At 34.3% G+C, this 27,865-nt stretch overlaps 4 protein-coding genes across 5 annotated transcripts in view; 2 read left to right on the forward strand and 2 right to left on the reverse strand.

Moving 5' to 3' along the window:
* The window catches only part of LOC123693032 (myc box-dependent-interacting protein 1), a 36,354-nt gene extending 29,513 nt beyond the window's left edge, over positions 1 to 6,841 (reverse strand). For both annotated transcript variants that reach the window (XM_045637900.1, XM_045637899.1), the window contains exon 1: positions 6,609 to 6,841. In XM_045637900.1, the coding sequence (XP_045493856.1) occupies positions 6,609 to 6,677 (69 nt within the window). In that variant the 5' untranslated portion in view covers positions 6,678 to 6,841. The remainder of the gene's footprint in view (positions 1 to 6,608) is intronic.
* LOC123693257 lies at positions 6,713 to 10,541 on the reverse strand. The gene is made up of 4 exons (XM_045638262.1): positions 10,391 to 10,541; positions 9,808 to 10,029; positions 8,155 to 9,576; positions 6,713 to 6,837 (listed from the first exon to the last, which is right to left on the reverse strand). Exons 1-4 carry the CDS (start codon positions 10,539 to 10,541, stop codon positions 6,713 to 6,715), a joined length of 1,920 nt encoding a protein of 639 aa, XP_045494218.1.
* Positions 10,542 to 11,632: 1,091 nt separating this feature from the next.
* Positions 11,633 to 19,582, forward strand: LOC123693030 (meiosis-specific nuclear structural protein 1-like). The gene is made up of 9 exons (XM_045637898.1): positions 11,633 to 11,748; positions 11,854 to 12,030; positions 12,264 to 12,494; positions 16,970 to 17,199; positions 17,458 to 17,622; positions 17,813 to 17,891; positions 18,125 to 18,328; positions 18,739 to 18,923; positions 19,278 to 19,582. Exons 1-9 carry the CDS (start codon positions 11,746 to 11,748, stop codon positions 19,480 to 19,482), a joined length of 1,479 nt encoding a protein of 492 aa, XP_045493854.1. The 5' UTR covers positions 11,633 to 11,745; the 3' UTR covers positions 19,483 to 19,582.
* A 1,292-nt stretch (positions 19,583 to 20,874) lies between these two features.
* Positions 20,875 to 26,905, forward strand: LOC123693283 (DNA ligase 1-like). The gene is made up of 7 exons (XM_045638298.1): positions 20,875 to 21,095; positions 21,667 to 21,896; positions 22,283 to 22,447; positions 22,629 to 22,707; positions 24,052 to 24,255; positions 24,535 to 24,698; positions 25,841 to 26,905. Exons 1-6 carry the CDS (start codon positions 21,030 to 21,032, stop codon positions 24,685 to 24,687), a joined length of 897 nt encoding a protein of 298 aa, XP_045494254.1. The 5' UTR covers positions 20,875 to 21,029; the 3' UTR covers positions 24,688 to 24,698; positions 25,841 to 26,905.
* The last annotated feature ends 960 nt before the right edge of the window (positions 26,906 to 27,865 follow it).

The following is a 27,865-nucleotide window of genomic DNA, read 5'->3' on the forward strand; positions in this document are numbered from 1 at the left end:
GTAGGAAGTGGGCGAATTGTGACGAAACTTGTCGTAATATCGGCATTCGGCACACTATTACATGCACTACTCCGAATTGTACCACCCGCGTCTCTTGTTCTAATGACAATTTTTGAGTTTGAGATTGGTGTAGTTCATTGGTCTTCTCCACGGAAAAGGCGTTACACAATAAGACGTCTAGGAAATTAAAATTCTATTTCATACCTACTAGGCATAGGTAAGGTAATGGCGTTCTGAAAGTATCTGATAAGCACTGCCACGAAAAATTACATAATAACAATTCTTACGGCCAATATCTAAAAATTAAGGGGGTTATAAAACTTGTATGAAGAAAGACAATAGCAATAAACCTAATTCTTTAGTTGTAATAAAAAGTGACGTACATAATATGCTTGCAAACATCTTCAAAAGAACTAAATCTATATTCATTGCAATGCTTTCGCCTAGCAATTCAAACAGAATTAAAAATAACGCAAGTAACATTTTACATCAAAATAACTGCTACAGGTACTTATGCTATCCAATTTTGAAGTCGGTCGAGTGTTTTCGGCAATATCCTAAATGTTCCCAACAACTTTCACTTTACAAATACAAACAACCAGACAAACCTCAATCAAAAAGCATCAGAGCTCACGTAAATTAATCCTCCAAGCGATTCCATTGAGATACTCAACAATCATACGAATTGCTGTTTATTCGTTGTTTCTGTAAATCACGGCTATTGCTTAATATGCCCAATGAAAGTGCTTGCTTTGTAATCTGCGTGGGCGTCGCGTGGGGTGGCTTAGCTGAGCCGTGGGTGACAAGGACACGGCCCACGGTGGCATTGGGATGTTTGATTTGTTACAATATTGTAACGCATGCAGTTCTATTTGGGTGTCCTAAAAGATTAGTTTAGGTGCCCGAAAGAAAATGTGCATGGATTTTTGCATGTACGTACTCTACGATGAATAACGGGATTATTAGGTAGGTACTATTCTGTTGATATTACAAAACTGAAAGTGTTTACAATTTATTTATACCTAAATTCTAATATTAAACTTAGCCAATCCAATCAAATTATTTATCTTTTAAGATTTTTCAACAAGTCATATTATGATAGCTATGTTTATAGTTCGATAATTCGTAAAACGAGCACCTGAAATATCCTAAATGCAGGTCAATTAAGATAAACAAAGTAGTTGCACGCTTAATGTTATCTGTATGATGTCATAGGTTAAAGACCTTACAAATCGTACCAATATTGTATGAACAGGATATAATATCGTATGACATATTATGCAAAATCTCTTGTTATTCAATATAGAACATGCATAGAGTTACTTTATTAGAGCTAGCGCGCAAGAGTAACTTTTGTCTCCGCAACTATTTTGTCTCTCCCATCAACTCTATGGGGAGTTGCGTCGCTACGTGCGGGCCGCACTTTCTTACTAGCCCATAGAGTTGATGGGAGAGACAAAATAGTTGCGGAGACAAAAGTTGCTCTTGCGCGCTAGAGAGAGAACTTTTATAGTAATATACGTACATTATATTCTGAAAGAATCGAATAGAATTAAAACAAAATATGAATCTATCAACTGAAACCGGCGATAAATTTTTTCGTTCCTCTAATCCACCGTTTCACTTTTCCGTAACTACCGTATAGTTAGCTAATCAAACATTTAGATACAAAGCTATGGTGAAGGTTAGAGCCTGAGAGATAAGATTAAAATCAATGTAAACGTTGAGCATTATGAGATTTAGGAAAATTTATCTTCACAAGCTTGAATAACCCGTTAAAATGAATAGTAGTTGGAGTTTTGCAGTAAAATTTTTGAATTTGGACAAACGTAACATCAATGAAATTCCAGAAAAAGTATTTTTAGATTATGTTTAGTTAAGACGTGTAAACTGTAATAAAGTACATATTTATTACCTAACCATGGTACTTATTCTGCACCCAAACTATTTATTAGTGCATTTAACTGTGGCGATTATTTTGCACACATACGCTCTATCTATTTATAGATTTGTGGACATTATCAGTCTCGACTCGTCTCTAACGAGGACGTAGAAAGTGCTCTTGACAAAGCCAAAATGACCTTACACTGGGTGAAGATTAGCATTATAAACATATGGCCACTTTCAAATATTCCATCGATGTCTGATAGTTACTATATGTTTTCTTCTAGCTATACCCCGCCGTTTTACCCGCATTGCTCCGCTCCTGGCTATGTAGCGTCATGATATAATGCCTATAGGCCTTCTTCGACAAATGAGCTATCAAGCAATGAAAGAATTTTTCAAATCGGACCGATTTTTCCTAAGATTAGCGTGTTCAAGCAAACAAACAAACTCTTTGCCTTATATTGTGGATATGGTTAGCATCAACATTTATGTGCTCTTCCCATGACTTTTATGTGAGAACAGCCCGGTAATATACAGGTATTTGTTTATTGTATTTCGCATTGGATAAAAGATTAGCATTGCGACTTTGATGATACCGCCGCGGAATTGATTATGTTCCTGGAAAGTGTCTATTATATTATGCTCTATGCATGGATTGGGAGGTAACTTATTATACTATTTTAAATATTGTATATAACTGTTCTACTGTACATAACTATTATTTTTGGTAATTCCTTCCCGAGGATTGAGATGAAGTATCCTCATCTAGTTTTATTTTTACTTAAATATCGAAAAAAAAAGTGTAATGACCTTTAATTTGTATAGTAAATAATTTGAAATACTAGCCAAGGAAAATATTTTCGATTCAAACAAATTTTTCCTCCGGGATCCGACATAGGTACATGCTAGCTAAGTTGAAACAATTTGCTACATACCTATGTCACAGAATACATAATAGTAGCTAAACGCTACAGAACGGACACTCTCCGCCTCCCGCCAAAATTAAACACTTACCTCACCCCGCACGATCAGACATGTTATGGTACCCATTTCCCCGCAAGGACGATACCAACGACGTCTTTAGACGAAACGCAACGAAGATTGACAACATTAATCAAATTGACTTAAAGCAATTTTATTATTTTGGATTTGTGATTATCGTTTTTCGTAGAAAATGGTTAGATATTGTGCTGTTTACGGATGTATTTCATCAGAAAAACGCGAATTTTTTTTTACGCTAGTCACAAATGTGCCAACCATAAAGAGTTTACACACACATTTGCAGTCTCTACAGTGTGACTGTCAAAACTATAATTTTGTATGGAGTGACCGGGGTGTGCCTATGTTATGATGAAGAAACGGTTAATTATATAACATTATATCTGTATTATAATAATTAAAACAAATTATTCAATCAGTTTTTATAGATCGCTTATGATATTCCTCACGAGTCACGACACGCGTCACGCGCTCAATACACGACAATCAACGTGAAAGAAAGAGGTATCGTAGGTATATCGTATCGTTATTCATATGCAATTTTATTCCAGTTAATTTATTCAATTAGAACACCACTAATTACCATTTGCGGCTACAAACATTAACGTGATTTATCTATTGTAATTTTCTTTAAGAAACGAAAATAAGTAACGACCGCAAAATTCCTTTTAAGGATTTATATCCTTGTGTGTGTAACGTGTTATCACGTTCATTTATCGAATACTAATGTGATATAGACTATAGATTCTAATAATAGTTTTTTATTCATTTAAATGCATGATAATATATAGTTATGAAATTATCATCTATGATAGTCAGAGGCGTTCCCATGTCGACGTAACGATAGATTGTTAGATTGTTCAATCGCTATAAATTGTGTCCTACCCATTGGAGAGTTCAAATATATTCAGCATGTATTATAGAAATAATATAGATTATAGGTAATAGGACCAGTAGGTACCTACGTGGAGGTATAAAAACGTCCTTTGACGATTGCCTTGATATTATTTTAATTGAATGTGGAATGATGTTGACTAATATAATAATATTCAAGTTTTAATAAAAATCGAAGTTTCTTGCGAAAGTAAACATTCTAAAAATTCCAGATATAGGTAGGTATAAATCCTGCGTGCATTTTCAATCAGTTAGGTATTGACACATGATCTAAGAGAAATGTTTAGACTAAATTCCTCGATCATTCTGTAAGATTCTATCCAGTAATCGAAGACTGGACAAATTAGTACTTATATACTTTTAAGAGTTCGCTACAATAATTTCTTAATGAACAAAGATTATCCAAAAGTCGGCAAGTAAAAATGTCGAAAAGAGCTAGACGCGTAGGTGATCGCCGGCCACTTGATAAACACGATGATATCACAAACCGGTTTCCACCGGCCCCGTTATGGTGACGAGAAATTCCTTCTGACCATTAGATTTCTTAACTTTCTTCTTGTTTTCGGGTTCTGCCACTTATACACAACCTTACATGCAAGAAATGAGTGATAACTCACTGGTGACATGCTTTTGGTATAAGTAGTTTCCCGCCAAAAAATGGTGGCTTTGCAATATAGCTACTATAATATATTCTACTAATCTTATGTTTTAGATTTGGATTTTTGTTTCAATTGTATCGCCTATAATCGCCTCTAAACATTACATTTAAAAAGGTTGATGCATATTCTTGTCACCTTGTGCATCTTCACTTTAAATATTTATTTGTGAGATAATTTGTCACACTTTATTATCTGCATCATTATATTATGCACTACACCTAGCACACACACACACATGCAAGTACATAACAGATGACCTTAGTAATACTACTTTCAAAGTATTTACTTTATATTATGAAGTATTTCCATCCACATAATATCTATTAATATAAACATTTATTAACTGTATACTCTCTATCTAAACTAATGTGTGGGATTGAATTCTAAGTCAAGATTTCCTCAAGAAATCTGTAATATCACACACATTATAGCAACATTACCATATTTAAACAGCTATAAAATTTTATTTAATAACTTGAGGCCTTTTATAATTTTAGACATTACATAAATGGAAGTTCATTATAAATGTGCTCGAAATAAAATTTAATTATATATTAAACTTCGTTTCAAAATATGTATAACTTTTATTTTCTTTTTAAGTTTATAGGTTAGGTGGTTTATATCCCTACTAGTAATATTGTAAATGCGAACGTTACTCTGTCTGTCTGTCTGTCTGCCTGTTACGCTTTCCCGCTTAAACCTCTCAACCGATTTTGATGAAATCCGAACCTTTTATAGCGAAATATGTACCACAGGCGAAGCTGGGGCGGACCGCTAGTAAAAAAATAATTGTCTCTAAGATTATGCTTATAGTTTCTTCTTGTTTAATACAATTTTCTTTATTTAAGTAGTTTAATTTTCCTTCTGTAAGTAGTTAAGTCAACAAAAAATATTGAACACTTTATATAAGTAAGGTAAACTTGTACTAACTTGAATATTGTAATTTAGTTGAAGCTATTTTTGATAATAATAGGATTGTTGCAGTGTAGCAAAAAGAGATAAATGGATTCAATGTCATTATGACTTGAAATCAACTCATTTTTTGCAGCTACTAACGGAGATCATATACCGTTTATCACAAATAATTGGTAATCTTGTAACTATTGTGTGACCGTCAACGTTTTTTGTGAGAATGCTAACATTAAATGCAAAAAATTGTTTAGTCATTAGATAATGACATACCTATATTTTTATTAACATTATACAAAAAATCTGTTTATTTAATGTTAGTAAGATTTACCTGGTTTTCAAATACATAAATCTGTAATCTGTGGCATGGTTAGTCTTGCAGGAAATTATGATAGTTAAGATTTTAAACAATTACACAATAATCTTCGCAGATTTGGGTTTAAATGTGATTATTTTGTACCTATATAGTTCAGCTTAACCTTTTATTTATCCATGTGCTCTCTCTTTATATTTAACATGCAATTGGCAGTGTTTGCACCGGCCTATGGGCTTCTTGCCAAATAGGGTCAACATCCTACTATGTATGCCAAATATTAGCCAAATTTTACAATATGTAATAATTTTTTTATCCCATTTTATATAATGTATATATTAATATTACTAAATGTATCTGCAGCTTCTTGCCCCAAATAAATATTAACAAGTCACAAAAAAATGTGTGTTATATAAAAATAGATGAAATAGAAATAACTTTAGTATGAACTATGTCTGTCTGTTACACTGACTTATGCTATCAGAACTATAAATAAAATTGGCATATTACAATTTTCTCACATTTGATGCTTTAGATCTTGATGCAATAACTGTGTCAAACTTTATTTTAATTTCTTAAAAAATCGTGACATCTCAATTTCAGTCCAAATTTATCACAACCGGTGCGTACTATAAATAGGCAGCTGCGTACCCTGGAAACCAGCTCATCTAAACTAAAGCACTCTAAACGATACGTCAAGTGACAAAGAAGTCAGCTGAGTGTGTAAACAAGGATTACGTCGCGTATTTTACTTCGATACAATTCTACAGGTTATCAACAGGTGAAATTCGACCTTTAGTGAAATTGCGCACGGGTTTTATAACTCGGAGATCCGGTAGCATTTCATGCCCAACACAAGTTCTCTCAGAAGCACACTTTCACATCATTTGCAGATGAAAAATTGAACACAATCACCTGACACAGTAGTAAGATAAAACGATAAATACCTTTTCCTTTGCCCGTCCGGCGTGTTTTTGCACTGTTTTCGCTATTAACGCACCTTTACTTTCTGCCATTTTTATCACTGTTTCATTACCAATCGTCTTTATTTTTATGCACTATCAAACTGCAACTGTTTTGGTTGCAGTGTCCTGTCACACGTCAAAATCCAGAGGCTGTAAAATTGTGAACACTCAACACTGACTTGACGCGAGTTTCCACTCTGACGGCGGAGAGCTGAAGACCAAATTGTAACAAATTCTTGTATATAGTTTCTGATATTGTCACTAGATGTCGCTCCAATATTTAAAGTTGTCACTTATGTAAACTAGATGGCAGTGTAGCATAGAATTCTAATGATAAAAATTAATTAATCAATAGCGTATGCCTTTTTATAAAATTATAATAGTATTTATCTTAGTTATATTAAATAAAACATAAATTCTGTGTTTTAGATTAACATTTATTTATTTATTTATTTATTTATACAAAACCATTCCTACCATTACAGTTTACCCAATGCGATAGGGAGGTCAAATTTACAATACAATTTTACAAAAAGAAAAAAAAAAAATTACATTAATTAAGATTATAATATAAGTACAACCGCTACAATATGTTGGGACTAGGAGTAAGCAATAAAATTTAAAATAATCTTTGTCAATTCACTCAAATTATTTGAAAAAATGTCAGACCTATTGTGCACCTCATTGACAACATGGATGGCCTTTGTCAAAGGGGCTCTAGACATTAAATTAGTTCTGGCCTGGGGAACAAGTAAAAGCGGCGGGCTTCGACGTTTCCATACATATGCGTCCGGTACACAGAAACTAATGCTTCGTAAAACTTGCGGGTTCTGGTCTTTGCCCCGTAGTATACGTATCAGTATCAGTGCAAGTTGGCACTCCCTTCGCACTTTTAAATCGTAATATCCTACCATTCCGAGAACAAAAAGAGTAGGATACTGCAAAGGATAATATGGGTACACTGCATAAAGTTTCATGTATAAATATCTTAAAAATTTATTTTGAATTCGCTCCAACATAAACGAATATTTTTGTTCATACGGAGCCCATACAACTGAACCATATTCAAGATGGCTTCTTACCAGTGCATTATATAGTGATTTGATAGTTCCGATATCGGTAAATTCCCGTGATTGTCGCAATATAAAACCTAAGTTCCTATAAGCCTTTTTGCAAATGTTTACAATATGATCAGAGAATGTTAAATCAGAGTTGAAGTATATCCCTAGATCTCGTATTTGAGAGACTCGCTCGATGCAACTCGACTCAATATTATATTGGTGAAGTAGCGGTGTTCGAGTGCGAGTGAAACTCATTACATAGCATTTAGTTGTGTTAAAATAAAGTTTATTACTCTGACCCCATTGAACAATTCTATTAATGTCGTTCTGTAAAAGTTTACAATCCATATAGTTTTTCACATTCATGAATAATTTTAAGTCATCCGCAAATAGTAAGCAGGTCCCGTGTTTAATCACTTCCGGTAAATCATTAATCATTAATAAGAATCCAAGAGGTCCTAAATTACTTCCCTGGCTCACGCCTGACCAAGTGTAATATGGTTCAGATAGAAAGCCTTTGTAATCTACATATTGTTGCCGATCTCTCATGTAACTCGCAAAGAATTCTAATAACTTTGGGGTGTATCCTACTTCAGCAAATTTTTTTAAGAGGATGTCATTATCGACTGTGTCGAACGCCTTTCGAAAATCAAAATATGCAACATCCACCTGGCCTCCAGCATCCACCGCCGGGATCAACTGAGTCATGAAACTTAGGAGGTTTGTGGCAGTGCTGCACGCTGACCGGAACCCATGTTGCTCGTCCGAAAGCATTGGTCTGATTTGCTGCTGTATTCGACTATGGAGGGCTGCCTCAAATACCTTCGCAGGTGTCGACAATACAGCCACGGGCCTATAATCTCTTACACTGGATCCAGTTTTATTTTTGGGAACCGGGATGACACGTGTTATTTTCCAACGGACCGGGAAAGTAGCAGATTTTAAACAAATATTAAATATATAGAGAAGGGGTTCGACTAACACTCTGCTGCAATCCTTGACCAGAAAAGCAGGTATACCATCAGGCCCTGCAGAATGCTTTGGCTTCAAATGTTTTAGCGCATCACTTACCTCTTTTTGGCTAAAAGCCTCCACATGCACTCGTGCGCAAGATACTCCACTGGTCGCCGCCGCCGCCGCCGCCGCCGCCGCCTTGGCATCTAATCGTGGTGGTACGCTGCTATACACAGACTCAAAAAATTTCGCAAATTGTGCAGCACATTCCCCATCGTCTAAATGTTTGTTATCCTCTATAATGACTGGTTGATTCGGCGTGCCTCGTTTAGACCGGATATATTGCCATAAAGATTTCGGATCCCTTTTGAACTGTTTTTGAATTTTATCCCTATGCAGTTTATGGGCAGTCTCTATTGCTGTTTTTATTCTAGATCTGTATGCAGCAAATGCATCATAATCGGTTTTTAGTTTGGATATTTTATATTTTCTATGTAACCTAGCCTTAACTTTAATGTCATGTATAATATTTTTCGTGTACCACTCCGGATATTTATATCTCATATTTGTTTTGAGTTGTTTTTTCTTGGGAACACATCTATCAAAAATATCATACACTTTCGCATAAAAAAAATCTAGCGCCTGTTCTACACCTTCCATTTTATATAAAGGATCCCACTCAGTAGACGTTAAAAGTGCGTACATCAATTGAAAATCAGCCTTATAAAAGTTCCATTGTAATCGGTCATTTGTGAATCCGGCGGAGGCGGCCTGGGTGGTGGGGGCGGCAGCAGCGCTCGCGGGAGAGGCGCGCGCGCGCAGCCTCACCGTCAGCGGTGGATGATACGCGTCCGCAGGCACTAAAACTTCATCCGCTGCAACTACCTCAATTCCATCGCTAAAACCCGAGCACAGAACCAAATCCAACTGTCGACCTAAACAATTACATGTTGAATTTTTTTGAGTGAATTGACAATATGTCATAAAATATTCATAATAATTATTTATATTTATTGAACTAGAATACAGATTAAAGTCACCTAACACAATAACTTTATCATATTTACAACATAATTCCTCAATTTTCTTAAATAATACCATATACTCATTTTCTGAACTACTTGGAGGAATATATACAACACAACATAAAAATAACAATTTATTACCTAAATGTACAGTTGCACAAACCATCTCGAACACGCAGGAGTCTATCGCGACGCCGGGCGCGCGCACCTCACGTAGCTCCAACCGCTGTGTGGCCACGAGAAATACGCCGCCTTGCTTGCGTCCGTCATTGCGGTCGCAACGTAGAATTTGATATCCGGGGGGAATAATTTCTCTATCTTGTATAGACGGACTACACCCAGATTCAGTTATAGCAAAGAGATCTGCATTCAATAATTCAATATTCACTCTAAATTTATCCAATTTCGTACGCAAACCCCGTGTATTTTGATAGAATATTTCAAACTCAGAACTTGGTTTATTCATTCGCTTTTTTATTGGATTTTCGAAACCAAATCCATTCATTAAATTCAACATTTACAGGCCAAATTTCAGCTTTATTCAATTTATCAAACATCTGCTCCGGTACGCTGATAATAAAAGATGCATAATCTCTCTCGATTTTATGTTTGATTTTTTCAATTTTTATAGAAACATCAGGACCACATACCGATTGCACGTAAGAAGTTATGTTTTCAATAGTGGTATTAGAGTGTAAGCGCCACACGTGTAAATGTTTCTTACGTTCAGTGCCCTTCAACGCCACAATTGACTCGTTATTACCTTTAGTCACATAGTTCTTGGTTTGACGTCGCTGAATATACGGCATTGATTTCAAATTAGTATCCGCGCTTTGTTCCATCATGTGCTCATCGATTACATCCGATCCATTCATAGATAAAGTCGCAGGTTTAGTGGCCACACACTTATTTGTATTGAAAACATTCGTACTTTTAATTTGACTTGTTAATTTGTGACTTAATTTTGGGCTATTTTGCTGATGGACAGTTTCAGCAAACGAACGAGAGGAAGTCAGATTTTCCATTTCGCGCGATAATTCACAATTTTGATTATTTATTTTTGTGATGATTTTATTTTCAAGTACCTTCATAATTGCAATGATATTAGTTAAATCAGTTGTTGTTTGTGTCACTACATCTTGCAAATGCTTTAGTGTTTTTTCGTGGCTATCTAGACGGGTTATTATATCAGAACGTAGTCCTCTCAACTCTTCTAGTAGCTGGAAATCCATGCAAATAGTGGTAGGAGTTAATTGTGAATTAGTGCCGCGTTTAGTGTTAACATTACTTTTTGGTGTTGTGAATACGTCTATCTTTGGATTCTCGTTCCTTACCGAAATATTATCAACATTAGATTGTCTAGCATTCGAATACACACACAGAGGACATGCCCATTTTTTTTTGAATTCATGAGTAAGCTCAGTGTATGTGGTTAATTCCATTTGAAGGCATCTGATATCATATTTTTTCTTACATTTATTGTTGGAGCATTCCAAGAATAAGTTATCAGGTATACATTCCCGACACATATTACAAATTTTTTTATTAGACATATTTATATTTGATTCACACAAAAACACTGAGACAGCTGTTAACCGTGCAATATTTTGACCGTGCAACATAATAAAAACGATTATTGTTTTTGAACGAAAATACTAATGTTGCCATTTTACAAATTTTGCCATATTCTAAGTAATTTAAACAACAAATCGTCACATGCCACACTTATCGAATAACGAATTATAAAAGGATCTTCGACCTTCGTCTAAAGTTTACAAAATTAAAGTTGGTTTTTTTCCATAAAATAGAAGTTGTTTTTTATAGTTTATTTGTTACTTAATTTTTAAAAGATATCAAATTAAAATACACACTACATAACTACTGTAAAGTGCAAAATGCAAATTTTCATCTGTGAATGTGGCAACTGGCAAGACCAAATAGACATAATATTTTGTTTTTGTTTTGAATTTTCAATTTTCAAAAACGTTCTGTTTTCATTTCATCTCAAGTCTTTTGCTAGATTATTATCAAATATATTGTTATTAATTCCTAATTTTCATTTCATCTGATGCTGTAATCATGGTAAAATAGGGCATTATTATTTTTAATGTTTATTTGCGTCACAGAGGAAGAAATATTCAACTTGCACTACCTACCTACATAACGTTACGTTGATTGTCTTCGCAGGAGGCTAAAACAGAATTACAGAAAAATGCGATTGCCGAAGCTCGTCGTAAAGAACTTGAAGCTTTCCAGCGAGCTCTAGATATACAATGGTTGAACAGCCGTATGGAAGACGGCAGGATGGGCCGCTGTCTTGCGCTCATACAGAAAGAAGCAGAAATGGAAAAAGATTTTCAGGAGGTGAATACAGAAATATTGTATACATAATATATCATATACAATTATGGCTTTGTCATAATCTTTTACCATTTGCTAGTTTTGAATTTGAATGAAAATTGAAAATATCTTTGAAGGCAGGAATGGGTATGTACTATGTATATAGAAAGACGTATCTATGCTATTATGTACAATAAATGTTTACTAGATTTCAAAGGAAGTTTCAAGACTACAAGTTGATAAATACTACATTGCAGAGAACAGACCACGCAGCAATAGTAAACGCTAGAGCACACAAGGAAATGGCTCTGGGCATTGAAATAGCTAAAGTGCGCCGTGAAGAGGCCTGTGAATTGCTCAGGCGGCACTACTTGCGTGAACGAGATCCAAGCCTACGAGAGCTTAGCAAGAAGTTACATGCTGGCTATGTGCGAAGAGATCTGCAGCAGCAGATCGTACACAATCAGTATAGAAAACTACAGGATAAGGTCACAAATTTAATATTTTTCTTCATACATTTTTTGCATGTAGTTGACTCATGGTTAAATTTCTTTCTTTGTTTTCTTGCTGTCCTTGGGAAGATTGAATATTTATGTTGGTAAGTTTATTCATTACTAGCTTTCTGTCCGCGGCTCCGCCCGCTTTGTCTAAAACCTAATAATATATATATATAGAAAAAATCTAGAGAACCACTCTATCTATAAAAAAAATCGCATCTAAATCAGAAGATTTAAGCATACATAGAGACAGAGAAAGCGACTATGTTTTGTAGCATCATGGACGAATATAATCTAAAAGGACTGATAATGGTCATACTAGAGATCGTACCCCGTAATTTCAGACTATTACTAGATGGCGCTCTGATTTGAGCTTATTATTTAATTTGCAGCTTTAAAAGCACCACTAGTGACCAATTTTAGAACTATGGAAACAGCAAACTATCGATTTTCAATTATTACATCTAGAGGGCGTTGTTTTAAAAACTCCGGTGTTTTTGAATTATTTTAGTTTTTAGTTAAGAGCGTTCATGCTCCTCACAGGGCTTAGTGCAGAATTACGAATTAGAATTATTAATTTTTTCAAGCGTTGAAATAGTTTTGCTGAAATCATCATATCTGCTTTTTATAAATGTGATACTGTCTTTTAAACTAATAATTTCTTGCTTTATACAATTTAAATCTTACGAAATCCTATTCATAATTGATGATTCCAGTGAGCGCCGCAGCTTTTCCATCTATTCGGATATAATCTCTCGAATAGAGTCAGCTGATAATGCATTATTATTCACAGCGATAGGGGATTTAAAAGATGTGCCACCTCTACGTGTTGTAATGTTATCAGGACTTCGTTGTAACAATTGAGCGCATGAGCGTACTGGGGTATTTTCAGTATTCAGAGATCTTGACTGATGAGTGGAACATTCAGGGCAAAACCATTTTTTTTTAATTCGCTTGTCAATTGTTTCTTTTTGTCAGTTGGGAACAAACATGCAATATGATAATTTCGTTTACAATGAGGGCAAGATAAAATCCCAGCGCTGCCTTCTGTTGTAGCTTTGCAACAGGCAAACTTCATAATGATTGGAAAATTTAAGTAATTAAGAAAAAAAAATATAGTAATATATTTCTGATAATATGACCCCTGTCAGGATCGATCTTCCTACTAACTGTTCTAAGTCCAGTTCACTTTGTACAGAGCTACGAGTGTCTTGTAATTTTCAACGAAATTATGTTTCTTATTGTATCTGGTAAATCGTCACGATAGATGACAATGTTAATTTGTAACTTTTGTTTTTAATATACCGTCAACCACTTTTATCACTTTTACGCAAAAAGTTTCCAATGTTAATTTTAATAATAAATCGTGATGTATAACGCGTATTCGTCCACAAATCAGATTGTTTTTGATAACTTAAGCACCACTAATAAAAACTTCCAACAAGATATACTATTTCAATTAGATTTGAATTTAATTTGTAACCCGCTTGATCAAACACGTACGCTTCAAGCGTGTCCCAGACAGACGCGGCCTGCGGTGGCGGTGGCGGTGGCGGTCAGTTGGATGACTTGAAAGTTCTAGGAATGACATAGACAGACGCGGCCTGGACGCGGTCACAGCGCGGCTTACCGCGGCCGCAAGCCCCGCCCTCTCCGCCACCGCTTCTGTGTGAATGAGCGCGCGGACATGAGGCGGTCATTACGCGATCAGTTGTAAATTTTTGCAACAAGCCGCGTGTACCGCGTGAAATTATGCCTATAAACACTGAGTTGTTTATTCAAACAGTGCAAAAGTACCCAGTTTTGTATGATACATCACATAAAGACTTACTACTCTTACGTACTCTTAAGAAATAGCTCTGTATAATTGGCGCATGCTGTGTTAACCTCTAATTATTTGTTACTTTATCGCAAGAAATATATGTTATATAATAATTATATTAAAGAATCATTGTAAACAAATGTTGGTTGACCAAATAAATAAATAAATACTAAAAAAAACAACAGAATTAAAAACAAAATATGGGCAATAAAAGCAATAAAACTTCGTACGATTGGCCATTACTAACGTCCACTTGCAGGTGAGACTCGAGAGCTAATGTGCCGCTGTAGGTTAGAATGACCGCCACCGCGGCCGCGGCAGTATATTGTTATCACGGTCAAGCAAGAAGGCAACAGCAGATCGCCACCGCAGGCCGCGTCTGTCTGGGACAGGCTTCACACTGACGTAAGTTTCTCATATATAAAAAAGTACTCTGTGGACGTAAGCGACTGACTGTGTTGGTGTTATCAAGTTTGGGTCGCTGGCTAAGACATGCTGGACATTTCCAAGAAGACTTCTTTTCAGGTAACATGGCATAAAATCTCTTATTGTTGGTTCCAGCGCACTGCAAGTCATACGCTAAAGAACATAGGGAGCATCTAAGGAAGTGAGTACCTTTAATAAGGTTTCGACACCCACTACAAACATTCGACATAGTGATCAGAGTAGTGTATATATATTCTTTATTTTCTGTTAAAAAAAAATGTCTATATCTTTTTTCTTCTTAATTATTCCCTTGTAAACAGTATTACATATTTATATGAGCAAAAAATACGGGAAAAGAAAAAAAATCTAGATGTACGGCGATGATTTGAACCAGCGTCCATCAGTTTATAAGTACGAGACTGAGTCAATACAGCTACAGACACGTTTACGTCTTACGTTGAAATTTATGCTCTAATTGTTCGAGTAATTCTTAGTTATAAACAGTTCATAGCAGCGTGGTCCGTGAAAAAATAGGCGGTTCATCCTAAGGAGCGCTGGGGCAGTGAACTCTCATAAATAATAATTATTATAATAAAGTTGTGCTCATTCATTTAACAATTAATATATCTTTAATTTAAAATTAAATTTATCGTATACCTAAACTCCAATACGAATATCAAATGCCTAAATACGGAATCCAATAAGAGTGAAAGAGAAATTTTGCGACAGTCCTGCGGAGGTCCTGCGCGAAACCGCGATGTTGCCGCATCGCATGACAGCAGCAATTGCGCGCGACAAGCGCGCGACGTTGCCAGTTGCCACTCCTATATTATAAACAAACAATAAAAATACGCTCGCGAAAGCAAATTCGGGGATTTTCTAATTATTAATTGATAATCATTGAATTCGTTTTGAAATAGCCTGTACTTTATAATTTTTAGTGTTTATATAGACATTTATAATGTGGTGCTCATTTTTTTTTGTTATGAATTTACTACGCTACTGTATTTTCTTTGTTTTAGTTCAATAATTGAACACCCGTACAATTTTGTCACGAGCCGCCTCTTGCCTTTATAATATTTTACGTTTTATATTTTACGTTATAGTTTACGTTTTTGCGTATTATATTTTACGTCAAGATACCATAAGATACTATTTGGCACATTGATTTTTTTTAGAAGCGACATCTAGACAAGAACCATTCAATTATAAAAAAATGCCAAATGATACTGCGAGTGACATCTATCGACTAAATTGGGAACTGAGAAACGAATTACGCTGTTTACTATGGCTATGATAAGTCCTCTAGATATTTATTGGGTCCATGGTAGCATGTAGTGATACAATTACGTAATAATGGCATAATTCCCATCATATTATGTTTATTCATTCCTTCTTTGTTCTGATGGCCAATGTGCCAATTAATAATTATTGTTGTATAGTATAATTTCGATGAAGATCTTTAAGAGGGCTTATTCAATTTAACGCAAGTCAGAATCTCCGCGATCTATTACGATAGATCGCGGCTTGCGCTATCCTTTTACTATGAACAGCATAGGTCCACAGGAGAGCGCCGAGCAACATGTCCTCTCTCTGGGAAGGCTCGCTGCCGACTGATTTTAATCGGGTCGCGCGCAGTGTTTTATAGTACTTTAAAAAAATTGTAGAAAAATAATAGTGGTACCTTAGTTGATTTTTTAAATTTAATCTTATAAGTAAGACGTTCTTTTATTGCAATATGTATAAATTATATTCAACTAAGTCAAATATCTTGGTGAAAATAATCATTTTGTCGACTATAATTTCTAAAAAAATTCACATTGTTCGGATTTTAATTTCGTAAGTTAGGAGTCCAAAATAAAAAAATCTTTTAACTAACTATTTTAATAAGGATTTTTGCAGTTAGTTAAAAAAAATGTGTGTTAGATCTGTCAGCAATTTCAGATATTTTTAGCTTCGAAATTGACACTAAAAGTGAAATCAAGTAATCATCGGCTCAGTTATCTTGATGGTATTCACAAATACTGTATTAATTGAAAAAAACTCTTAACTAACTATATAGACAATAAAATTTCCTAAAATTATTAGTGATTCATATGTTTGTAAGAGAAGTGGTTGATGGGCAATCTGGTTTGAAAAATCACATATTTGAGCCAAACAGCGCACGGACCGCGTACACGGCCTTAATGTCAAAAATAAATTTAAATATGTGTTACAGGCAGAAGAAAACGCAGCGAACCGAATCCTCGCGAAATCCCTCTCCAGTGACATAGAAGCAAGGGAAAAGGAAGAGAAGGACAAATTAGAGAAAGACACAAAGTACCGCCTGCAGTTACAGCAGCAGTTAGTTAATAGACAGCGGCAGAAGCAGTGCGAGTATGAAGAAATGCTGATTGAAAAGAAGATGCTAGAGGATATTGAAAGGACTATAGCTGATGAGGATCAGAGGTTTGTTACTTTTATATGGAATGTTCTAGAACATAATAGAATGTATGATTAGAAGTTTCATGCATATAGGTAATAATTGTAACTGTGTGTATTGGCTTACTCTTATTTTCCTTTTAAAGATTGAAAATTTTTAAATTTCATCCTTCTATCTCTTATTTGAACATGAAAAACAATACTTCTAATTATTCTATTTTGCTTAAATATCAATGAGCTTAATAACATGTAATCTTCTTAAATCAATAAAAAAAAAAATTCCAGAGAATTACAACAGAAACGCGAACAAATGGAGAAGTGTAGTCGAGAAATGGTCACATTCAAAAAGGCGCGCGAAGCGTGGAAAGAGAAACAAAAGGAAATGCTTGTTATAGAGGAGAGGAATATTGAGAAGCAAAGGAAAGACGCATCTGATAGGAGTTCAGCGATGTGAGTGAGATTATATTAATTACTTTTACTCAATACAATTGGCTTGGATATTATACTTGAACAAATATAATAAGGTGAAAGAAAGAGTCCAGGTTGTTTCGGACTAAAGATAAAATAGCATATCTTACAACGCATCACCAAACAACTAACAAATAAAATCAGATATTAATAAATAATAACAAAATTTCAGTATAGCAGAAAGAGAAAGAAAGATGAGGGAAAGGGATGAGCTGACTCAGAAAATTGCTGCTAAAATATTAGCCGAAGAGGTAATTTATTTACTCTGTAAAAATATAAGTACGGTAAATCTACAGAAATACAGATATTTTGCACTAGATTGTATAAAGGTTTTATTTTTTTTAATATTTCCACCTCACATAAAACTTTACCAAATTATGAAAATAAAATTACTCTTGTTTAAAATTCAATAGAATTTTTATACATATTATCAATTAACACATATAGGAGAATTTCTAACATCTTACCATTTATCATTTTTCAGGCAGAACGTTTAGAAAGAGAGAACATTATAAAGTCCCTGCAAGAACAAGAGTATTTAGAGAAGAATGTTCAAGATGACATGGCGGAGAGAAACAAAATGGAGTTTGTGAAGAGAGACACAAGAGAATCTCTTATGTCACAGATGGAGAATAGAAAGAGACTGCAAAAAGCTGAAAAAGAAAAGGAAATGGTTTTTAGGAAAGAGGTAAGACATTAATAATTGATTATTTTTAAATAAAATTAAGAAATATCACAAGGTTATTGACATGTAAAACATAACTTTTATATTGACAAATCGTTGAGTTTCCTTGATGCATAGTTAAGGGTGTGAGTCCTTGTTTTATTAAGTTATTTAATTTAATATTAGCTACACGCTCGGCTTTGCCTGGGCAACATATAGTATAATAAGGTGAAAGAAAATCCCTAGGGATTTAATGAATTTTGAAAGCTATTATCCTCGTCCAAACGGAAACAAAGCCCATAAACCGAAAAATCTTTAAAGTATGTTCAGTTGTGTAACTAAAAAGACTTTCTTTTAAAATAATACTTTGAATTAGAATAATATTATGAAATGAATAGACATAAATAATGAATTAAACTGCATTTATCTAACAGACGGAAGCAAAAATAGCCGCCCAAGATGAAAAAGAGAGGGAAAAAGAGAGGAAGAAGAAAGAGAAAAGCGAACAGTATTCAAAAGAGTTGCGGAAACAGATAGAAGCTAATGCTAAGAGACGGCAAGCGGAACAAGAGTTGGAGGCTAATAGAGCCAAATATGTATGGGATTGTGACGCTGCTTGGTATGTTGGTCTTTATTTAAGAATTAATACAATGAGGGTTTCAAATCTTTGGATTTAAGTTAAAATATGTTAAAAGTCAAAGCATAAAGGATGTAACAACTAATTTAAATATTTATTTCGTTAAATTGTAGCTTTACTAGTATTAATTAATGTATAAAAAATAAATTTGTTCTATTGATAAGCTAACTCACTATGTATTTATTTGCTTATGCAATGTCCTAATGTTGTGATGAGACAAATAAAGTTATATTTTATTTTTATTTATTTAACTAATTAGTTTATTTTATTTAAAAAAATCATTTCTATTTAAAACTGTTGATGTTAACTACAATCATCGATGTCATTTCGTTTTAGGCGAAAAGAAGTATCAGAAGAACGGAAGAAAATTATTAAAGAGCATGTACCCAAAGTGCTTGGTTATTTGCAAGCTGGAGTATTGAAGGAAGAAGATGTGCCACAGATAAAAGAAGTTATTGACCTAAATCTGGACCTTTCTAAACCAAAACCTACACGTCGACCTAAATGTAACGCGCAGTGTCGAATTATTAGAGATTATTAGTAATGAAACTGTGATATTTTATTGTAGTTAAATTTTAGTGCATGTATACTAATTTGCCAAAGATGATTATAAAAAATAAATAAATTGATAACAGGAGAAAGTGGTTTTTTATGTAATCTATTTTGGATGAAAAAAAAGACGAGTGGCACTCGGGGACTGCCGCGGTAGAGCTATTGCATGCTATGCCTTCAAGCTTTCAAGCCACACCTTCGCGTCCGTGCCCGTCGGAGTGGGGAGCGTGAGGTTTTTTTCGTTACGGAATTTCTGGATTCGGTCCCCGCGCTCAAGGCCCGCGATAGAAGCTATGCAATAGCTTAAAATAATCAATGGAATAAATTTTTGTTGTTTTAACAAATAAAACTTTTCGGTGTTTTCATTATTTATATCTGTAGCTAGAATAATAAAAGTCGTCGTTAAATGCAAACTCAGGTTTTAAATTGGCGTAGAATTATTGAGAATTATGAAGTACCTATCTACATAATTTAATTTTCATCTATAAGTATGTAGCAATAATAGAATTAAAGTGTCTGTTTCTAATATGTATTAAAATAACCGCTTTTAATGTATATTTTTACAATTTTTGTCTGTCTGTTTGTTCCGGTTAATCTCTCGAACGGTGGGACTGATCTTAGCAGGACTTTCACTGACAGCTGATGTTCTAAGGAGTAAAAACTCGCTGGTTTAAAATAAAACGTTGCATCAAGGCATCTATCTAATATTATATTCGAACGTTGTCCTTATTTTTATGGTTGCCTGGAGAAGATTGCTTTTAAGCAATAAGGCCGCCTGTTGTACACTTTCCAAGTTTATGTGTTCATTTCATTTCGATTCCTGATAAAATATGTACAATAAAGTACCTTACTATCATAAAATGATATATAAATATATTTTAATGAGGAATTAAGAAAGAAAAATTTTAAGGCGTGTCGTCATCGCAGCACAGAGCAATGACCGAATGAAGTAAACACAAAAGAACATCCCGATAGCTGTGCATATTTTACCTATATTATTATTATTGATGTTGTTACTTTTTATTATTAACTGTGATTATTAATTGTTGATGCACTATTCCACAAAGTCTGCAAAGTAAAACCAGCATTGTATTTGAAAATATGTAATTTCTATAATAAAAGCCTGGCATCTCTACGATAAAGACCACTTTTATCAATGATTCAATGGAAAATTTACCGATGATTACAATGGCCATTACCCACTAATGCCCACTAAGCCCACGTCGCATTGCGTAGGTATCCGCCTACTGCGAAAGTTTAGTATTCGTTCTCTGTGGACATGTAACTGTCAGTTGTCTTTTTCCGTCTGTTTTCAATTTACCGGCAATCGTTTCAAGGCTGCAAGCTTGGGTCATAGAGGAAGGATGTATAACTGACTTGGGTCCTGTGTCGCAGTATTTGGTGTCTTGGTACAGTCGTTACCTTTATTGATCCACAACCTTGAAATTTGGTGCAGTCTTCGTTTTTTTTTCGCAAAACGTTGAAGCATCACACGGAAAATATTTATATTTAACAAGTAAGAAATAAAAAGCACTGATGCAGAACTACGAATCTGGAGACTGCAGTTATCTGCAAGACAAGGAACGTAGGCGGCAAGATAGAGTAAGTTAAAGAATTAAACTAACACCTACTACCTATATCCTTGTTTGGATTTATTTTGTTGTTGCAATAATATTGAATTAGCTCAATGACCATCTGTTCTATAATTATCCCTAATGTACCTTTATATGCATAAAATCTATAATTAGGTCTTGACTAATACTCGAAGCGAATGTTGTCTTCCAAATTAGGCATACGATTTACGTGACAACGAGAGTTTTCTTGGTTGATTTCTCTTTTAAAGATCTAGGTCATCCAAGTAATGACTTAAATCATGCAAAAGTAAGAAAAATACGTATAAAACTAAAAAGCTTATTTAGGAATTTTCTGACAAAACTGACATAATTTATATTTATGTCAGTAAATATACATAAAATACTACATTTTTCATTTTATGTTACATCAATCATGATCTGGTGATAAATGAACACATGGCTTAAGAATGTATAGCACAAGACATAGTGTCCCCCAAATATCCTTTGTTTAAGTACCTATGTATCAAGTTTATTAATCAACATGCTTCTAATAAATTCAAATTTATATTTTAAATTTAACTTTTACCATTTGGCTGCAGTCAGATGATATAACATCACACAAGAATCTCCATGACTCGTTCAATGAAAGTGACGAGTCCCATGATCGCTATGAGCAAGCTCAAATGGATAAAGACACGAAGTATCGTAATGACTTGAAACAGCAGTGTCAGGATAATGCAGAGATGAGACATCAGATACGTGTGGAGTCTTCGGCCATGCAGCAAGTGAGACAAGAAATTGGTGCAGTTATGGCTGATCAGAATCAAAGGTATTACTTGAGTCTAAGGCAAATTTGCTTGTTTTTTAGGCTCTGACCTTCTTGGTCTAGCAGTTAATAATATCAGAATGTTCCAGAATTATGGATGGGCATAGAATTTTTATTAGTTATTTGTTAACTATTATATTATTACAATACAGTTATCTATACATATAATAAATCTGTAGAAGGGTCAATTCTGTACATTGAAAATATTGAAAAAATAAATAGCAGGGGGTGTTACTGGATTGATACCAAACCCAAATATGTGATATATATTTCATCACGCTACGACCAACAGGAGTGCAGCCACGGGGGTGAAACCGCGCGGAGTAGTTAGTTATTGTCATAAATAAGCAAACAATTTTCACATATTTAAACTATTATTAACATCACAGATACATTGAGCATCAGCAAGAACAATCAGACCAGCTGCGTCAAGACATCATCTCGTTCAAGCAAGACTGCGCCGACTTTAAGGATATGCAGAGAGAGCTGATCAACATCGAGGATCGGAGGATTGACGGACAGCGCCACGAGACTTCAGATAGAAGTGATGCTGCGTAAGTTATTCAAATAAAGAGTGTTATTCAGTTCTGGTTATTAATAATAAGGTAAATTGCGGATTGTAGCTTTGTTTTACCTAATATCAAAGTGAAGACTGTAGAGTGAGACACTGTATTATGGTCATAGATACATTTGATTTATGAGTTTTTATAGCACTTGATCAAATTTATATTGCAGTATTGCTGAGCGAGAGAGAAAAATCCAAGAAAAAGATGACTATGATGACAAACTGGCTTCAGAATACTATGCTGATGAGGTTATTATATTTGATTTATTCTAGTAATTAGGTTTAAATGTATATCATTGAAAAAAAAACGAGGTTAAATTTTAAAGAATCATGTATTGCTTAAAGATTTTAATGAAATAATTCATGTAAAAATTGTATTAAAGAGTTACTGATCAATGTATTAAAGATAAGATTAGTGTTCTAAAAAAAAAGAAATAAGGAGCTATAACAAAATGATATGTATGTAAATGGTTGCACACATTTTGATAAATTAATTTGAACAGAAAGTATAATAAGTACAATATACCATTAAATTATACTTGCTATAAGCTTAATTATATTTATAAGTAAATATTTTTAACTAAGGGAAATGTGATCTAATAGAAAATTGGGTTTAAGCCTTTAGGGATGAGTCACACGCCATCGTGTCGCGACCGGGTGTGTCCGAGCCGCACGGCTCGTGTAGCGTAATTATTTATTGACTAGCTTTCCGCCCGCGGCTTCGCCCGCGTTTTCAAAGAAAAACCCGCATAGTTCCCGTTCCTGTGGGTTTTCCGGGATAAAACCTATCCTATGTGTTAATCCAACTATCTATCTGTATGCTAAATTTTATTGTAATCGGTTCTGTACTTCTGTAGTATTTGCGTGAAAGAGTAACAAACTTACACATACACATCCATCCTCACAAACTCGCATTTATAATATTTATAGGAGATAGTAGGATTTATTTAACTATTTATTGTATCACACCGTTTAACATTACAATGTACAGTATACCGTTTACTGGGTGTCCCACCGTTGGTATAGTAAGCTCAAAGGAGGTTATATAGTTTTGCATATGCTGAGTACGTAAAAAATACTTATAAAATTCTAGACACATTTTTTTTTCAAATAGATGAAATTTTAAAACTATGTGTACTTACACCCATAACAAGAAACCCGCCCAACTTTGCCGCCAGCACGTGAGCTTTCTTTAAAGATTATGTTTTCATAGACAAAATGCTTACATTAGCGGTATATGCCGGTATAAGGAAAAAATTTAGCAAAAAATTAACCCCCCTTTTGTAAATCCAGTGCCTTCTAGATGTCCTTTGACACCTGTCAAGTTTTTTATTTCCTTTTAGGGCTGATTTTTCAATCCTTTGTTAAAACTTATTCATCGAATAATGTATTAAACTACCATTTCAAAAATATATTCTAATTGTCCGTATTTGACAGTTTACAGGTGACATTTTGAAAAGTTCGTGTAATACTTTATTGGACGGATAAATTTAAAACCAAGGATTGAAAAATCGGCCCTTATTAGGATATAATATGTGTATCTGTGTTAAAACAACAGGTTTTCTTTCAATAAATCCTTTTTAAACATTACAGGATGAGCGTCAAGACCGTGAACACGACTTGGACGTGAAGCACGAGCGTGAATACCTCGAGAAGCATCTCCGGGATGACCAACGTAGGAAGGATGAGCACGATGAGGAGCAGCGGGACCTGAGGGACTGCCTGCTGCTGCAGATTGAGGACAACAAGCAACACGTGCGCGACGAGAAGAAGCGGGACATGGTGTTCAGCGATGCGGTGAGTGCTGATGTAGACCAGGGGCAGTAGAAATTTTAAAACAACAAAAAATAAAACGACGTATGGCACTCGGGGACTGCCGCGGTAAAGCTATTGCATGCTATGCCTTCAAGCCACACCTCCGCCCGTCGGAGTGGGGAGCGTGAGATTTTTTCGTTACGGAATTTCTCAATTCGGTCCCCGCGCTCAAGGCCCGCGATAGAAGCTATGCAATAAAACGATCTTTTTAATTATATTCTAAGATGAAAACTAAACTAATAACTTTTTTTTAAATTACAGGCGAACGCTCTAATGGCCCACAACGACGAAGTAGAGAAAGAACGTGCCCGCAAGAAGAAGGAAGTCAACGATCAGTACTATGAGGACCTGCGGCAGCAGATTGAGGACAATGCGGTCCGCAGGAAGCGGGAGAAGGAGGAAGACAGAATGTAATGGGATGCTGGGTAAGAATTGTTACATACAGAAGACATGTATACAATCGTTTTGAAGGGCAGTGTCGAAGTATCGAATTCGTCGGATTATAGGGTGCTAGAGATCGTCCTATAGTCCGAACGTTTTTACGAAAGAGCACCTTCTAATTCGAAAAATTAAGGACCTAATGATTATGTAAGATGTTAAAGGTTGTTGCTTTCGAAGTAGGTACAAACATGCTTCATTATGTATGTCGAATTTATTTAATTAAATAAGTAAATATCTTTGAGTTGAACAACAGTTTGTATACTGAAGTTTGAAAATTGTCTAAAAATAGGTATTCAACAATTATTATAGACAATTCGGATACAGGGGATACAGGGTGCGGCGGATAAGCCAGGGGCCGATGTGACGCGGGTCTACTGAATACAAATAGTATTTTCTGTCATTTAAGTAATTTTTTGCTCAAAAAATACTTTACACATGCAAGCAGCTTGAAGCAATCATTTGTTAAAAACTAGCTTACCGCCCGCGGCTTCGCCCGCTTTGTCTTAAGCCTAATAAATTATATACCACCCTCCACTTGAATCACTTATCTATTAAAAAAAACCACATCAAAATCCGTTGCGTACTTTTAAAGATTTAAGCATACAAAGGGACATAGAGACAGAGAAAGCGACTTTGTTTTATACTATGTAGTGATGATATAAGAGCTCATGGTGCATTTATCCAGCAATAGTACGCATAAAACAGATGTATGTTATTTTATAAAAATTTTGGAAAATGTCGAGAACCGAGAATTATAATATACTACAACATTTTTTTGAATTGTCACAACAACCTCTATCTCCATTTACTAAGTTATCTGTTTATTACGCCACACCCTGTATACTATCACGCTTAGACCAATAAGAGCAGAGCACAGCCAGTTATTTATGAATTTTAGACCTTATGTAATCATATTGGATCCCTGGGTACTCAAGCCGTAATATATGTAACCCTCATCATCATCATCATCAGCCCATATACGTTCCCACTGCTGGGACACAGGCCTCCTATGAGGGTACAGGCCATAATCCACCGCGCTGGCCAATTGCGGGTTGGCGGATGACACATGTCGTCGAACTCTTTTTTTAATATGTAACCCTATGTATAATATTTTATTTTGTTTCAGGATAAGGAAAGAAGACTAACATGAATGCTTTTGGAAGACTTGTAATTTAGGAGCTATATGTCGCTATGTAGCGAAATGATATGCATTTGCACGTGCTTTTTAATATTATTAAAAATAATAAAATTAATCTTCAAAAGACAGATATAGAATGTTACAACCCTTTGAAAATGTGTGGTCTATAGATATTAGTTTCAGTGTGCGGTTTGGTCACGATTTCTAAATATTGTGTGATTTCTAGCCTATATTCCAATAAAAATTGATCTCTTTTTGCGATAGGAAAAATGGAGAAACAAACGAACAAACTTCCGTAATAAATTATAATGCATTAAATGTCAGTAGAGATAGCTTTGGCTGGCTTATTGTCAGGTATTTGTGTATGGTAATAAAAACTTAGCAAAGCTGGTTTAAAGACAAGGAAAGTGAAGTAAATCATTTAAATTTTTACATTAATATCATAAATGTTAACATTCTAATCGTTAAAATTTTTATGTCAAAACATTTTAGAATTTTTTTAATATGATTATAACTTTTAATCTCATAAATTATCACCATTATTTTTAACGTTTATTTAAGAACTAATCATCATAGCTTAGTTCCGTCCAGTGTGAACTATTAATATTGGTAACTTCTCTTTATAAGTTTTTTTTAATTATTAACTAAAATATACCACGTTTATTTTCATTTTATTTCAAATATGTAGAATCTTCATCAGTTTTTGTTTCATTTATTTTCAAATTACTGTGTAACGAACAAAAATCAGAAAAAGTTGGTTAATGTATAATATAACATACATATTATGTTCTTATTTGAATGTATAAAATGCATATTATGTGTTACATAGTCATTATTTTAATATTGTATAAGTATTGTAATATCTATGTACTGTCAAAGTGACATTTCACGCATATGAATTTTTATAAAATACAACATATTATCAATCAAGAAAAATTTTGTTTTTATCCCTTGAATAATTTTTTTTTTCAATGTATCTCGATGATGATTTTTATGTTACGTCATTTGCACACAATACCTATGTATCTACAAATTAATAAATGCTTAAGAAAATTGAGTGTTTTATTTACCTATTTAATTAGCATACCGCCCTCGGCTTCGCCCGCGTAGTCAAAGAAAAACACGCTTAATTCCCATTCCGGTGAGATTTAAAAAATTCTATGTGATAATCCACGATACCCTCTCTGTGTGTGCCAAATTTCATGAAAATCGGTTCTGCAGTTTTAATTCCGTGAAAGTGCAAACTTTCGCATTTATGAAGGAAAGATTTCATCTTTGTTTTTAACTATACTAATTATTATAATTACCTATTTTCAAAGATAAAGGGTAGTTCAATTTAATAATATGACTTTTTTTAAGTTACCTACTTTAAAAGTCAATAGGTACCTCAATTTCATATTCCCGCCAACGAACAAACGATGTTTACACTAAAGATAATAAAATAAATTATATATTACTACGAGAAAGTAAACATTCATATTGTATCATTATTTTATCCTAAGCTAAATAATAATGGCTTTTAGACAATAGGTATTTACGTATCCGAATTTAATATCAAATACTGTGCGGGAATATTAAAAAGGGAGAGTGTGGGGTGACCATACTGCTTTTATTAAAAGTATAATAATTATTAACTTATGGAGTATTTAAATAATATAATTGCCGAATCTCACCACTCGACTCTATAAAAGTAAGAACCTCAACCTTTAAAACAATATATTATCGAATGTATAGGTAAATATTCTTAATTATTTAACATAACTATAGTCTGGCTATCGAAAGATGAGACTGGAAAAAGGCGGCAAATTCAAAAAATCAACATATGGCAACTTAGGTTATAGTTGGAAATATAGTTTTAATACTTTTATTTATTATTTTCTCTTACGAACAAAAAAAAAACAACAAACTCTTCATCTTTATAATATTGTTATATGTCATATACTTAGAACAGTTAAGTGATACAGATAGACAAAAAAGAACACCGAATGAAAGCAAGAAAAAACACAATAAAAA

Source organism: Colias croceus, chromosome 7, assembly GCF_905220415.1.
Source record: "Colias croceus chromosome 7, ilColCroc2.1".
Lineage (NCBI taxonomy): Eukaryota > Metazoa > Arthropoda > Insecta > Lepidoptera > Pieridae > Colias > Colias croceus.